The sequence below is a fragment of the Mustela erminea genome, chromosome 1, assembly GCF_009829155.1.
Source record: "Mustela erminea isolate mMusErm1 chromosome 1, mMusErm1.Pri, whole genome shotgun sequence".
NCBI lineage: Eukaryota > Metazoa > Chordata > Mammalia > Carnivora > Mustelidae > Mustela > Mustela erminea.
The window spans coordinates 7,445,616-7,462,178 of NC_045614.1; the positions used below are offsets into that span (position 1 = coordinate 7,445,616).

General features: G+C 51.9%; 1 protein-coding gene across 2 annotated transcripts in view; it reads right to left on the reverse strand.

Moving 5' to 3' along the window:
• Positions 1 to 16,563, reverse strand: part of OLFM2 (olfactomedin 2) — a 60,046-nt gene that overhangs the window by 27,100 nt on the left and 16,383 nt on the right. The window contains exon 1 of one of the 2 annotated variants that reach the window (XM_032310506.1): positions 15,458 to 15,780. The exons of the other annotated variant lie outside the window; for it this stretch is intronic. Coding sequence (XP_032166397.1) covers positions 15,458 to 15,592 — 135 coding nt within the window. The 5' untranslated portion in view covers positions 15,593 to 15,780. Of the gene's footprint in view, positions 1 to 15,457; positions 15,781 to 16,563 lie in introns of those variants that run through there. 2 annotated transcript variants of the gene reach the window in all.

Sequence of the window (16,563 nt, forward strand, 5' to 3'; positions counted from 1 at the left end):
CTGTCTGCCTGACTCACCTCTTCTCTCCTGTGATGTACATAGTAGGTCCTCACAAGTACTTGTTGAATAAATACATGGGTGGAAAAATGGCCCCACTGCTCTCAGGATGAAGTTTGAGTGTCTTCCCTGGCATTTAAGGCTCTCCATCACCTCGAGGACTGAGCTCTCAGTCTATGTAAAAGGTCAGGGCAGACACCAAAGGGCACAAGATGCCAAATAGAGAATAATAATTCAGCAGAAGCAAGGCATTGAAGACAAGGGATGATCAAGAGAATATACGTCCTATTGGGAGGGGGGAAATCTTGTGGAGACACTGGCTTTCCATAGAGCACAGAAAGGGGTGCAGACCATCATCTCTTCCTGGCTATTAAGAGATAGGATGACCTAGCTGTCATCTGGCCAGCTCTGGTCCCCACTTCTTTTAGGAATTCTCCTTAGGGGGCACGTGGGTGGTTCAGTGAGTTAATCATCTACCTTCAGCTCAGGTCAGGATCCCAGGGTCCTGGGATCAAGTTCCACATCGGGATCCCTGCTCAGCAGGGAGCCTGCTTCTCCCTCTCGTTCTGCCTGTCCCCCTGCTTGTCCCCCACCCCCAAATAAATAAATAAATAAAATCTTTTTTAAAAGGAAAGAAAGAAAAGAAATTCTCCTTGGGCCTCATGTTTCTCTCCAGCTACCATCCCATTCCTGTGTTCCTTTTTCTCACCCTCACATATGATCCATCAGCAAGTCCTGGTGGCTCTACTTCAAACATGTACCAAATCTGCCCACTGCTCACCATTCTGGATGCTTCTATCTTGGCACAGCCACAACTGGTTTTGCTTGGACTCCTGTAGTTACCTCCTCCCTCACCTCCCTGCTTCCACCCTCACTCCCTGAAACCCATTCCCTAACAAGGAAGTTAGAGGGATCTTCCAACAATGTGAGTCAGTCAGATCATGGCACTCTTCCCCACTGCAACTGGTCCAGCAACTTCTGGTTGCACTTAGAATAAAAACCAACAACTCAGACTCCTGGGTGGCTCAGTTGGTTGGGCGTCTGCCTCCAGCTCAGGTCATGATCCCAGGACCAGGCACAGCCCCGCTTGGGCTCTTTGCTCAGCGGGGAGTCTGCTTCTCCCTCTCCCTCTGACCCTCCCCTCCTGCTTGTGCACGGTCTCTCTCTCAAATAAATAAATAAAATCTTTTTTTTTTAAAGTTGCTAAGTAAGTGGATCTTCAGTTGTCACTACACACACATATACACACACACAGGTAATTATGTGATGGAGATGTTAACTAACCCTATTGTGGTAATCATTTCACAATATATATGTGTATCAAATCATGTTATCGTACACCTTAAACTTGCACAATGTTAGATGCCAGTTACATCTCAATGAAGACGGAAAAACATGTCACCTCCCCAGAGAGTCTGCCCAGATGTCCTGACAAAACAAGCCTCCTGGCTACTTTCTTCCCCATCTCCTTGTTGTCTTTACAGCGCTTATCTATCTGAAATGAACCTGTTTATATTTATTTGCTTACATGTTTAGTTTGTGTCCAGTATAAAATACACATTGCAAGACTGAAACAGATCCATCATATTCGCAGCTGTGTCTCAGCATCTACAATAGCATCTGGGACTCTAGGTATGTCCAATCAGCTTGTCCAGTGAATGAATGAATGCATGAGTAAAAGATGGGTGTCTATCACTGCCTCCCCCCTCCCAGGTCCCCTTCCAAGAGAAGGCTCCTACCTGTAAATCCCTACTGAGAAAGAGACCTCCATAACAACATGTTTCCTGGTACCCAAGGTATCCAGTCTCAGCGAATTGGACAAGTTGATTCCTGATACACATTGAAACAGGCAAATTCTCTATTCCAGGGAGATGGGTTTAGAACGTGAAGGTCAAGGCAATTAAAAGATGTGGGATTGTGGCATTGAAGGGGATCAGGGGCTGCTGGACTGAGGGGCACCCAGAGTGGAGGGGGATAGGAGAGAAGGGATTCATTCCTGAATCCAAAGCTTCCCGACCTCTGCCACCATGCCTTGCCCAGGTTTAACTCTTGGCACAGTGCTATTACAGGATTATAACTTCTCCCCGTTACCACTAAAATGCAAGCTCCACGAGAGCAAGCGTCTTGTTTCTCTTTCTACCTGGTGCATAGTAGGTGCGCAGTAAGCATTTGCTACTGAATTGAAGTGAGTGTGTGAGCGATGGCTTTCCAAGGTCCTGGAGCCCTGGGCACTGGGTTTTGTGAGACTCCCTGGATTCCTTATCTAAAGCTCCTCTTAAACCAGGCCATTTTAGGGGGCTTTCTATTCCAAACACATTCTGACACCCACCCAAACCGAGGCAGACAGACCAGACTGTGATGCTTAGAGGCAAATGAGAACAAAGAGGGATGTCAGGGAAGAACCAACCAACGAGAAAGGAAACCATGGCCTTCAAGGACTGATTGTCTCAAGCGAGAGCAGGAGAGAAACAGACAAAGCTGGAAGCCCTGAGGGACGCTGCGCTGGGTGCCAGGACAGGACCATCGGGGGCATGAGAGAAAAGGCTGGAAAACAAGACACAAAGGACAAGGATCTCTTTGCATTTCAAGGAGAATATTCATAATGGTAATAATGATGCTGCTCAGTGATAATTATGGTCCCTAACATTCACTGGGCTCTTCCTTGTGCCAAGCACTCCAACCATTTGCCAGCACTGGCCACCATAATTAGCTCTGATGGGAGGAGGGCATCGATAGGGGAGAATCTCAACTGAGACAGTCTGGGGAGTGAGGCTGGGCTCAGGACACTATATTCCTGGATGGTGTCACTGGGCCACCAAGGTCCCCAGGTGACTTTAGATTTCCCCTCCCTGTTCTTCTGAAAAGGACCTGGGGACTCCACGGCCATTCCTATTGGCTTTGAGATCTCACTTTGCCAGGAATCCAAGAAACTGAGGGGAGGAGATCTTGGTCATTCACTTCCCAAAAGAGTAGCATGTGGAGGGACACCTGGGTGGCTCAGTCAGTTAAGCATCTGCCTTCCACTTAGATTATGATCCTAGGGTCCTGGGATCAAGTCCTGAGCTGGGAATCCTTGCTCAGAGAGGAGCCTGCTTCTCCCTCTGCCTGCCATCCCCCCTGCTGGTGCTCACTCTCTGACAAATAAATAAATAAAAATCTTTAAAAAAAAAAAAAAAAAAAAAGGAGGAGGGCACCTGGGAGGCTCAGTGGGTTAAGCCTCTGCCTTCAGCTCAGGTCATGATTTCAGGGCCCTGGGATCGAGCCCCAGGTCAGGCTCTCTGCTCCACAAGGAGCCTGCCTCCCCCCCTTCTCTCTCTGCCTACTTGTGATCTCTGTCTGTCAAATAAATAAATAAAATCTTTTTTTTTTTAAGTAGCTTGTGGACACTGGGGTACACAGGAGTTCTGACTGTGTAGACATCCGTGTTTATCTACAGGGACCGGTGAGCATCTGTGTTCAGAACATCCAGGCTCATCTGTGACCAGCCACGTCTACAGGTGCACACTCGTGTAAACCCAGGCAAAGCCTGATGTGCCTCAGTGGACAAGTGCAAGTGTGTGTGTCTCACACTGTCGCCGACTGGCCATGAACATTCCCTTCACTCTGAAACGGTCATCAGCGTTCTATTCCCATATGCTCTGAGCACAATTCACAAGCCCCCAAGTCAATCTGCATAATCGGTCTTCATGTGTGCACAGACACATATGTTTGTGTTTCCTGCCTTCTCCCTGAGTGTCCGCGTCTGTGTCCACGCGCGGCTCTAGATCCACGTCCATAAATGCATGTTGCCTATTCCCACAACCAGTTCCACCACCATGTGTGATCACGCATGTGAATGCCTCCTTATAAGATACCCATGACCCTCTACGTGACCCCACATGCATGTCTCCCCAGAAGCCACGAACATGTCATAGATCTGCATCCATCCAAGAAAACCAGGTGAAACAGGTGAATTCACTGGAATTAAACGTTAAAGAAGAAGAGTCACGCTTTCGCACGTATAATTCTCGATGTCCTTCTGTGTCTACCTGCATCCACGAACATTCGCACCCTTCTCTCAGGAACTGAGAGGAACTGACATCTGTGCACATTCTGTCAGTGGCGCTCTTAGGTCTCCCTGACTAACTCATTAGCATTGCAGTCAGTCCTGAAATATTCCTGCAGAATCTATGCTTTACTAATAAGCCTGATGTCCTGCTGAGGTCACATGGCACTTGCGAGGGCTAATAGAGCCGGCCTCAGCCAGCAGGGTTGGGGAATCCTGGCCTCCTGGAAGAGCCAGAGAATGCACTCACCGTAATGAGCAAACTCTTCTTCCTTCTCACTGCACCAAGGCGTCCCAGCCGCTGCCTGTTGAGATGTTTACAGCCCCCAAACCACCACGGAATTGCAGAAAGGGGTGCATCTCCAGAGCTGTCATGGTACAGAAGACTGCACTACCCATCAGAGTGCTCCACTGAGGGCTGCATCAACAGATGGGTCATTATACTGTGGGCTGCATTACCTTGTCGGGCATTACACTGAGGGCTACATCATCAAACCTGTCTTTATACGTGAAGATGGCCTCATCCTTTCGGTCGGAACACTGAGGGCCCCAATCCCAGGCTGATGAGCATTATACTGAGGAGCTTACTAGCCAGAAAATAAAACTCGAGAAGCAACTTTTTCCCTTTGCTTTGATAACTCCTCTGAGTAAGGCTGAGAAGTAATCCTAAGGGAACCGGTAGGACCACAGCAGTGGGGGAACCAGGGATCCTGAAGCGATGCACTGGGGAAGGGAAGCTGCTGCAGACAGAGGAGCACATGGTACTTCGAGGGCTGGAATTCAACCCTGCTGGCCCAGCGATGCTGGAGGCGCTGGGGAAATTCCGAGTGTGTAGCTGCAGGGCTGCCTGACTAGTTCCTCCTGGAAGCCATAGATACCGTCATGCCTCCGCTATTCCTGCCACCGAGGTCTGCAAGACACATCTTGTCCTGCCTTCGAGGACAGACGCCTCGCCTGCCAGTGCAGAGCTCCAGAGCACGGCATGTGAGCGTGCATGCTACGACAGGCCCTGGCATGAGCCACATCCTCTGCTGGGCTCCATGTGTCCTGGGGAACCCCGACACACTCAGGCGTGCTATGCTCAGACGTTCCCACATGAGAGACACGCTCCGCCCTGCTCCAACACGTCCCATGGGCTCAGACATGCCCGGCCGCCGTCAGATTCTCCTTCTACAAAGGGGCATGCCTGCCATGAAGACATGCCCTGACACGTTCAAACACGCTAGGACACATAACAGCATGCAGGGCAGTCTCCAACAGACATCCATGTGCTCCAGCAGGCTCGGGGGGAGCTGGCAGGTCTCCAGCTTCCACCCCTGAGGCCACACGCCTGTGGCCACCTTGCCCTTCCAGATGGATGGATGGGGCAGCAGGGAGAAGGCGGTTATAAATTAAACATTGAGACACCGCCTGAGCACCAGACTCCTGCTATCTGTTCATTGGCTGGTTCTCTCCCAGGAGGCTGCGGGACCACAGGGTGGGGAAGAGGGCAGGGGAAGTGGCTCATTTAATTAATTAGTCCTAATTGAGATATCTTTGTAAATATCCCTTTATTGAAGGACATGAACCCATTGTTTCATGGGAATTTGCTGTCTCCATCTCTAGCCCCTGAGTATCGCAGAAAGGACAAGAAAAGAAAGAGCAATCCAAAGGGCTGCTTGAACCCTAGCCGTGCTTCTGACAATGACAGCAGCGCCGAGGGACAGACAGGGAGGCTCGGAGAGACAGAGATCCAGGCGGAATTGCGGCGGAGAGACCAAGAGATATGGGTGGAGAGAGATGGGGAAACAACACAGGGCAGGAGACAGCACAGCAGGCAACAGGGGGGGGTCACAAGATGCCAGCAGAGTCAGGATGCAGGCCCCAAAATGAGGGAAGGGGGAGAGGCCGCCAGAGACAGGAGGAGAAACTTCACAACAGGGAGACCAGAAGTGGGGACAGATGGACCACAGCTCCTCTGCCTTTTCCTGCCTCACCTGGTCTCCTCATCTCTTGGGCAAACTAGCCACTGCAGCAGCAGCAACAATCAAGCCTGATTCCTCTTTGGCCCCTGCTACTCTCCTCTTCTCTCTCCCTCCCCCAATCACCCCTGCAATCATCTCCCTTGTTCAAAATGAGCTTCTGCAGCTGCAGCCCAGACAGCTGTTCCATCTTGGAGCCAGTGCTGGGGCCTGATGGCTGGGGCCTGATGGCTGGGTCCTAGAGGGAGGCCTTCCTAGGTGGCAGCAGGGGAGGGGGAATGGGGGGTGGAGGAAAGGGGCTCACCTGGAGCTCAGGCGCCCACCCACACCTCACCGTGAGAGCCCATGAAAGCTTGGCTCTAATCCCCGGGGACCCCTGGGGGTCCAGATATCCCAGGCCCCCTCTAGGGCCTTCATGGGCTCACACTGGTCTGGCTCCTCCTGTCCCATTCACTGAATCCTGCCAACACCCACCACGGGTTCTGGCTCTGTCCTGTCTCAAGAGCCCTCTCAGGTCTGAGAATTCCGGTTTCTCCCCCGACCCCTGTAAGAGACCTGGACTGTGATACAGCAACTATGGTAACATAGGATCCCAGAGACAGACAGACACACAGATAGACAGACATAGACCTAGAGATAAGAATGAAACAGATATAGAGACAGAGACACCAAGAGGCAGAGATGACAGCATCAGAGACAGAAGGGAAACAGAGAGGCGAAGACAGAGACACACAGAGAGGACTTAGGGACAGACAGAAACATAGAGAGAAGACAGAGAGTATGAGAAAGAGAGGCAGACACTGAGACACAGGCAGACAGAGATAATCACCAACATTCACTTAACAAACAGTTACTGAATGTCAACCATGTGTTGTAAATACACAGTGAAGACAAAGAGAGGAGAATATGGCTGAGACAAAAATGTGAGAAAAAGATGGACAGAAACAGAGATTCAAAAGACAGAATTTAAAAACAGTGAAGTATCCAGGGTGAGGCAGAGAGAGACAAGATTGGGAACCAGCCTGCCCCCTGAGGTCTCCCTGTGGCAGCCTCTTCCCTCCCACACACAGAAAGACCCGAGCCCACATCAAACTCTCTTAAAGCGCCTGGGGCTCCCCCAGATGGCTGCTTTTCTTCCTCGCCCAGCTTTGTGGCTGCTCCCCACTGGTACTGCACAAAGAGGTGTCAGCCATCCAGAGTCAGAGGGGAGAAGGATGCTGGGGGCATGAAAGACACCAAGAAACAGAAACCAGATCCTCCCTCTGGAAGAGAAAGACGACAGTTTTAGCCACACGCGAGTGGCCCTAAAGCCTAGACCACCATCCCTTTGTGGCTGTCCATGGTGCTGACTGTAGAGACAGGCTGCACCTCAAGCCATTTCTTATGTTGGCATCAAACTTGGGGTGCACAAGACCTAGGTAGTCAGGAACACCCTTTGGGCTCAGGTCGCTACCTACTCACCAGCTCCTCAGACACACCACCTGCCATCCCACCTCAACACCTTCCCATACCCTGTTCTCTCGGCCTCCCTCCCTCCACCTCACCAGCTCCGTCTCTGCCCAACTCTTACTGAATCTTCATATCTCAGGGCAAATGTCACCTCTTCAGGGAAGCCTTCCCTGACCACCCCTTTGCAATCTCGGCTACATATCTTCTCCTCCGTGGCCCCTACCAAACTGTGATTATATAGCCATTTGCACAATTCCACATTCACTATGTCTCCCTATGAAGCTCTAAGAGGGAAGAGACAGTCTCCCTTTTCACTGCTCTATTTCCAGTCCCTAGCACAGGACTTGGCATATGGAGGGACTCAGTGATTGCGGGGTGGGAATGACTCTGCTCTCTGATGGCAAGACTACTCCATGCCTTGATGTGGGAAGTTGGCAAAGTGCACATCGTCAGACATCCGTTCAAACAGAGAAGGATTGAAAAACAAGGGCACATGAAAAGAAGCTTGAAGAAACAGATGCTTCTGGGATGCCTGGGTGGCTCAAATTTGTTAAGCGTCCAACTCTTGATTTCAGCTCAGGTTATGGTCTCAGGGTTGGGAGACTGAGCCCCATGTTGAGCCCTACACCAGGCTCTGCATTCAGTGGGGAACCTGCTCAAGATTCTCTCTCCCTCCCCCTCTGCCCCTCCTCCCGCTTTCTCTCTCTCTCTCTCTCTTTCTCTCTAAATATAAATAAATCTTTAAAAAGAAGGAAGGAAGGAAGGAAGGGAGGCAGGCAGGAAGGAAGAAAGAAAGAAAAACAGACACTTCTGATCCATAGGAAAAGATTCAGAAATCACAGAAATACTCTTCAAAGTTCAGAGGTGCCATCAGGAGGAAGAAGGGGAAGTAGTCTCATGGGGGAAGAAAGAACTGAGACCATTGAGGACACACCTACTGCCCTAAAGGAGAAAATCCCAGTAATAAACAAAAGGGACAAAGTGCTTGCATGGCACTTCTATTCTGTTGGTGGCAAATAATTATCAAGATGATTTCAGATAATTATGAGTGCTGGGCAGAAAATAGAACAGGTCCAAATAACAGTGTGGGGACATTCTAGCTGGGGTGGTCAAAGGAGGTCTCTTTGAGGAGGTAACATTTGAGTTGGGACCTGCGTGGTGAGAAGGAGAAGGCTAGAAGACATTCCCCGAGATGGCAAAGCAAATGCAAAGTTCCAGAGGTGACAGGAATAAGAGGAGGGATGGAAGAGTGGTCCAAGACCTGAGACTCAGGTAGGTAGGGTCTTGAAATAATAACAGCAATAATAATTAAAATTGTTAACCTTTATAGGCACCTTCCATGTGTCAGGTACACTGCTAAGCACAGTGTTACATGGAACATTCTACCATTATCCCCACTTCACAGATAAAGAAACTGAGGCTTAGTAAGTTGGACCAGCATCAGCAGTTTAGATTTGGTTCAAGTAAGGTAGGCATAAGTTCAAAGGAGGCAAATTTCACACTCACAATCTAGAAGGATTTTCTAACAACTAGAGGGCTCTTTAAAAATGCAACAGGAAGGGGCGCCAGGGTGGCACAGTCAGTTGAGGGCTGACTCTTGGTTTCAGCTCAGGTTGTGATCTTAGGGTGGTGAGATAGAGCCCCGTGACAGGCTCCACACTCAGTGCAGTGTCTGCTTGAGATTCTCTCTCCCTCTCCCCCTGCCGCTCCCACTCATGCTCACTCTCTTTCTCTAAAATAAGGAAATAATTTTTTTTTAAAAAAAGGCAACAGGCAACTTCATATTCCTTTTCTGCTCCCAATCCCTCCAAATCTGCCATCCTTTGACACTCAGAATGATGTGCAGGTTTCTCCAACCAAATCCTTTCATGACACGGACCCCTGTGGTGCCTCAGGCCACTCCCACACTCCTCCCAGCATAAAACATAGATCTCCAGGAACTCTGAACTGCTTGGTCTCTCTGTGCACACCAGGATGCCCCTTGCCTCTGAGCCTTTGTTCATTCTGTTCCTTCTTGCTCTGTCTTTGCCTGGCCAATTCCTTCTCAACTGTAAGACTTGGTGTGAGTACCATCACCTCCAGGAAACCTCAGCCGCACCCTGGCTAGTTTCAGTGTCCTCCTCTGCACCCCTATAACACTCCAGACATATGCTTACTCTCACACATACCATGTCACGTCACTGTTGAAAAGGCTGCAATCTGACTGAAGTCGGGGATGTTATTCATCTCTATGTCCCATAGTCCAGAACCCTTCCCGGTACAAAGTAGGTGCTCAATAAATGTTTCCTCCTGCTTTGAAGTGTTTGAGCAAAAGCTGGAAGTTCACAATTTAGGAGCAGGTAAATACGGTAGGTGGGGGCTCAAACCCACTGTTTGCCTACTTATCTCCACTCCCTTGGCCCCGCACCTTGGTCCAGCTCCCATCATCACTCACCTGGACCAGCACAGTGGCCTCCTCCCTGGTCTTCTGGCTCCCGCCCTCATACGCTTCCCCCCCCCCCCGCCCCAGTCTGCCCTCCTCATGGGGGCCAGCAGGAAACTGAACATCTGAGCCAAGTCCTATCCCTCTTCTGCTCAGAACCTTCCCTGGAATTCCACTTATTCACTCAACAAGTATTTACTGAGCACCTACTATTCCTAGGCCCTAAGCCAGGCACTAGGGCCACAACATTCAATTAAATTTTTAAAAAGCCCTGCCCTCGTGGAGCTGACATTATAGCGGGAGTGAACCAGGTAGCAGGATAAACAATGGACTGTCCAGAGGATCTTAGAAGGTTGCAAGGAGGAATGGAAAGCATGAGCAGTTCCAGGTTAAAAACTAAAATCCCGGGGCGCCTGGATGGCTCAATCATTAAGCATCTGCCTTCACCTCAGGTCATGATCCCAGGGTACTTGGATCAAGCCCTGCATTGGGCTCCCTACTCAGTGGGCAGCCTGCTTCTTCCTCTCCCACTCCCCCTGCTTGTGTTCCCTCTCTCATCATGTGTGTCTCTCTCTCTGTCAGATAATAAATAAAATCTTTAAAAAATAAAAAATTTAAAAAAATAAAAAATAACTAACATCCCTACAAGGTTGTCCCATCCCTGAACATGACGCAGCTCCCCTACCACCTCCCTGTCCTCATCTCCAACTGCTTTCCTCCCTTCTCTCACTCTGCTTTGGCCACTAGTTTCCTCAGTTTCTCCAAAATTTCAGGCATGTTCCCACCTCAGGGCCTTTGCACTTTCTCTTCCCTCTATTTGTAACTCTCTTCCTTTAGATACGAGCCCCCTCTCGCTTCCTTCAGATCTCTGGCCAAATGTCACCTGCTCAGAGGGGCCACTCAATCTAAAATAATCCCTCCTCACTCTCCACTCCCCTTACTCTGCTCTTATGCTTCTTCACTGTACATGCATCACCATCTAAAATATTATAGATTTATCTATATGGTTATTTATTTCTCCCTATCCCCGCTCTAGAATGTCAGCTCCCTGAGGATAAGGGTATTTGTCCGTTTTGTTCACTGTTTTGCCCCTGGTCCCTAGAATAGTTGACACGCATAAAGTATGTGGTCGTTAAGAATTTGTTGAATAAATGAGTGAATGAATAAGTGGAGATATGCTCCAAGAGAGCTCTTGTTAATTCAGATAAGAGGGGGAGGGATCAGCAGAGTAGGGTGCTGTTTAGGGCTGTTCACAAGGATCTGGCCACCCCTCTCTCTGTTCAGGTCAAGGTAGAACCACACTTCTCGCCCTCTTTGAGGTTAGGCATGCCATGTGGCTTGTGTGAACCAAGGAAATGTGACAAAGTAACATTCCAGGGTAGAGCCTTAGGAACTGATGCAGGATTTGCTGTGCCTCTCCCTTTTCTGTTTCAGTGATCATTCGCCACACAGCCTCCATCCTCCCGAGTCCCTGAATGACTACTGTGGATAAAGTTCTCCAGCCAACAATGGATATAAAGTGCAAGGGAGAAACGAACCTGTGTTGTGTTAAACCACATGGTACCCTGTGTACCTTGATCTCTCTTGACGGATATGGAGTCTCTGGTGCCTTCCACCCCAACCCCCACCTCCACCCCCACCCCTACCCCGCCCAGGAAACTGCCAAGAAAAGACATGGAATCTGCACATAGCTGCTCAGACCCTCCCCCCCATTCCTCCCATGAGGAAAAGAGTCCTCCGAAACGGAATACCTCTTGTTCATCTCCCCTTCCTTTTTCTAGCCTTTAAGGAAGGGTGAGTGGATGGGCAAGGGCATAACGTACAAGATGCAGGTAATTCTCCTCGGTCGCTGTAATGACAGCAGCCACTAGCAAGGGGCTGACAGCTTTTAGTCTGGTTCTGGATTTATGACGCCCAGGTGAGGAGCCATTCCGCCGAGGGCTCCCACCCCACAGGGATGGTTTATGGCTGAGCACTGGACAAAGGTAGAAGCGGTGGAAGCTTCTTCCCCATTCCTTTCCAGAGACGGCCCAAAATAGCATTCTTAGAATCTCCTAGAATGCTAAGCTGCTTCTCTAGATTGAATCAGGGAGGGAAATCCTGAGACAAGAATGTCCAGAGGGTCTGGGCTCACCCCCACCTCAGCACGGAACCCCTTTATTAAGTCAAACACCGGCATCCAATCTTCTGCCCTATGACTGGGAATTCTTGCTACCTCAGTCCCTAAACCCCTCCATTAACCCATATTCGTGGACTAGACTCTTCTACAACTCCTTACTGAGCACCTCGGATGTGCCTAGTAATTTCCATTTGTTCTCCCCAACCCTTGGAAAGTGCATTCTTTTTTTTTTTTTTTTTTTTTTAGCATTTTATTTTTAAGTCATCTCTACACCCTACATGGGGCTCGAACTCACAACCCCGTGATCAAGAGTCACATGCTCCACTGACCGAGCCGGCCAGGAGCCCCAGGAGGGCAGATTCTTGATTTAGACACTTGACAGATAGTTCTTCTGTGCCTACTATGCACTTGGCTATCACAGCAAACAAAGCAATTCCTTCTTACTGAACACCTACTATGCTCCTGGCCATTGGCTTCCACGTGAAGGTGAGATCCATGAAACTTTATGAAGATCTGATGTTGGTTCAGTCACTTGGCAAATATTTATTGTAGCATTCCTATGCATCAGGTCTTAGGGTTTGGTAACGAGCAAAGCACAGGAGTCCTCTGTGGTTTCTCATGGATCCCATAGTCTAATGGGGACTCTAAACTCTCCTTGACTAATGAAGATAATGAATCTTAGAGAGATTAAATAACTTCCCCACGGGCATACTGCTAGTAAAGCGCAGGGCCAGGATTCAGATACAGGTATGTATGACTTAGAGCCCTATCACTAACTGAGCATCTACTATGTCAGGCACTGAGCTGGAGATTTTAAGCATAAACATGCTTGACACAGAGGAGGCAAGTCAATAGTTTTGCTGAATAAACAAAATGGATGGAAGGGTGGGTGTATAGAGAATAGATGAAGAGATGGCTGCATGATGGACGGAGAGAAGGCTGGCTGGATACACGGACAGAGATGGATGGATGGAGGGATGGACGCATGGAAGGAGAGATGGAGAGACAGATGATGGACAACGGCTGGCTGAAGAGACAGGTGGATGGAGAGATGTAAGGGTGGATAAAGAGACGGTCAGATGGAGAGATGATGGAGGGGTGGGTGGGTGGGTGGGCGGGCGGGGAGCTGGGCTATAGATCTGTTACCCACAAGAGTTCTGTGAGGTAGGAGTTATCATCCCATTTTATATATGAAGAAGCCACAACTCGGAATCATGAACTCACTGGTGCCTAGAGTCAAGAACAAGTCATAGAGCAAGATGGGGGAGAGTGGATTCCAACCTTAGCCTACCAGACTCCCAAAACCCTTTCTAGAGCACTGTCTTGTCACAGTCCCCCTTCAGGTCCTATCCTAAGTCTCCTGGCATCCCACTCTAGAGAGCCTTGTGCCAGGCTCAGTGGGACTGAGGGATGGGGTGGGGATCAGGGATGGGAGTAATACTTTCCGACGGTAACTTCATGGAAGCACTAGACTGTGGTCCTATTAGCTACAGATAGGTCAGAATGAAGACCAGTTCTATTTGGGTACACATACATGTACACACACTTATAGAAAACCCATGGTTCACACAGGAATCTGCTCACATGCATACAAGGTAGGCACACACACCATTCATACACACACATATGCACACCCTTCTAAAGACACATGTCTACACTTACACGCACACACACACATACATATTAGCACAGACAAAATCATAACTCAGAGACATACTCTTCCACACTTATGCACACTTGCCTCACACACCATATGCTAGACATATTACACGCACACATTTACACAGACTCACACTCTGTCAGAGTGAGGGGGGGGAAGCAGCTTCCGATTTCAGTGAGACCCATCTCTCTTCCCCCTCAGAAGGCAAGAGCAAGAAGGCTGTCACAAATCCCTACATGCACATGCAATCGTGGAACACATGCAAACCCACAGTCAGGGACACAGAACTGCAGACACACACTTAGACACATCCACACCCAGCCACATTCAGGGACACACAATGAGGGACACGCTCATCCTGGGACACACCTTCACACACAGGAAGACACACCTGGACCCTCACGTTGGCAAAGCTCCTAAACTTTCTCCCTTGATTCCCCCCCAACCCCACTCACACACCGAAACTCATGCCGAAATAAACACACCAGGATATACTTGAATCATACCACGGGATGTGACAGACACAAATAAAGACATTGTTTCACACATTAGCTTCAAGTCTGAGAATTTGGACTGAAAGCCCTCACCCGTGCCAAGCCCGATCTCATTTCCCCCCAGGGGTGGGACAAAGCCTGGGCACAGTGTTTGGGGTCACCAACAACCCACCCCCCCCAACTTGCCTTCAACCCTTGGGAGCAAAGACTTCTTTTCCTTTCAGCAAGGAGAAAGAAAGAAGTGGGGGGGGGTGGCCGCTGGGGGGCTGAACCAGGGAGCTGGTGAAGTTAGGGAAATACTGGGCAGGAGAGGGAGCTCCAGTTCCACCTACTGGGAGGAGTCCCACAAACAGACTGAAGAGGGGAGGCGGTGGGAGGGGGAGGCCATATCTGGAGGACTCCGAGGTAAGTTTGCAGCGGAGGGTGCCTTCTCCCCCTCCCCAGGACACCAGGAACACGGTTACTGATCACCACTGAACCTCCCAGCCCCTTCCCCCAAAAAAACCTCTGTGGCAAGGGAAGCTGGAGAATGAAGGTGATGGAGCAGGACAGGATGGGCTGAGGGAAGGGCCAACCTGTGCTTCTGGGGGCTGTGCCAGCCCCTGCCCCTACCCCAGTCTTGAGAGCCATCTGCCTCCTAGAGAGAGCAAGTTCTGGGAATAAATATTCGGCACATGGTGAAGCAGATAACCAGGAAGGAGATGCTGCGGTGGGGGTAGGGGGTGCAGGGGAAAGAAAAAGACAGACAAAAAGAGATACAAAGTCAGAGACAGAGCAAAAGAGATAGAGACAAAGACAGGGAGAGACAGTGAGAAGCAAACCAGAGGGGAAAGAATAGATAGAGACAGAGAGAAAAAGACAGAGAAGGAGACGGGACGACTCAGAAACAGGCAGCAATCCTGAAGGTGGAGACGCTCGGAGACCCCGTGGTTCCCCCACTCGGAGGCAAGGTCCCTCCCAGCCCCCCGAATCTACCCTCCCGCTCCGCCCCACTCGGCCGGACCCGGCTCAGTTGCGCAGCCCTTGCCGCCTGCGCGGGGAGCGGAGCGAGCCTAGTACGTTGTTGCCACTCGGACACTGCTCACTAATAATGAGAAGCAGTAATAATAATAACAAGAATAAACGGTGCGGGGTGGGGGGCTCGGGGTCCCGGGGCTCCTCCGCATCCAGCTCCCAGCCCCCAGCCCCGGGAGGGCGCCCCCAGGCCGGGGGCTCTGGGAAGCTGGGGGGCGGGGGCCCCCGGGGGCTGCGGCGGCGCCGGCGCGGGCACCACGCCCCCCGGGAGTGCCCCCCGCGCGGCGGCCACTCACGATTTTCTCCGAGGCGCCCGCGCGGGACACGGTGCCGTTGAGCCCCACGAGCGAGGGCAGCGTCTGCGACATCCAGTTGGTGACCATGGCCATGGTGCTCAGCACGGCCCCGATCTTGAGCAGCGGCACCGACATCGCGCCCCCGCCTCATGCCCCGCGGCCGCCCGCCGCGCGTCCCTTCTCCGGCCCGCCGCCTGGAGCTCGGTCCCTCGCCACCCAGCCGCCCCGGGGGCGCGAGCGCGAGCTGGGGGCCGGGGCCGGGGCCGGCCGGGGGGCTCGCGGACGCCGGCTGCGGCTCTGCGCGCCTGGCGGGCTCCGCTTATAAAGCGCCGGCTCGGCCCCCCACCCCCTCCCGCGCCTCCGCGCCGGGCACTTCCAGCCGCCGTGACGTCACGGCTCCGGCCCGGAGCCCGGCGGGGGCGGGGGGCGCCCAGACTGCCCCCACTCCCCAGACCCCGGCGCCGCCCCGCCGGGACCGCCCCCCCGGGTGAAGGCCCCCTGCAGCGGTGTTCCCCACCTGCCCCACCCCCACCGCCGCGGCATTCCCAGCCCCGCCCCCCCATTGGTGTTCCCGCCCCCCACCCCAGCCCCCGGCACTCCCGGGCTACCCTCCGCGCACAGTCCCTTTCGGAGCCCTCGGGGCTCGACCGTCCCCCCCAACCCCTGGGCTCAGTGGGCAGCTGCCCCACGCGGACCACCCGAAGCTGGCAGGGGCCCGGAGTCGCAAGCCCCCACCCTCCTACGGTTAGAACACCGACCCCGGCTCTCTGGAACCCGGGAGCGCAGGCGTCGCGGGCCGTGGAGGCGAGACCCGTGCGCGCCCCTGAACCGGGCAGCACAGGGTCTCCTTTCCCTCGGGGAAGGGGCTTCCCCGGTACCACTCTGGGGACCCCTCGGTGGATTCGGGACCAGGGAAGCCCAGAGTGGTAGGTCTAGAGCCAGTGGACGCGACCGCTTGGATGACGGTGCGGCAGTAGGGGGTCACCCGGGCAGCCCGGAGGATTTCCCACTACACCGAGGGGCGCATCGTAACCGGGGGCGGCTGAGACAGAGGAGCCAGCCTTTTGCAGACTAGTCCCAGGCGGGTCTCCACTCACAACTCGAAC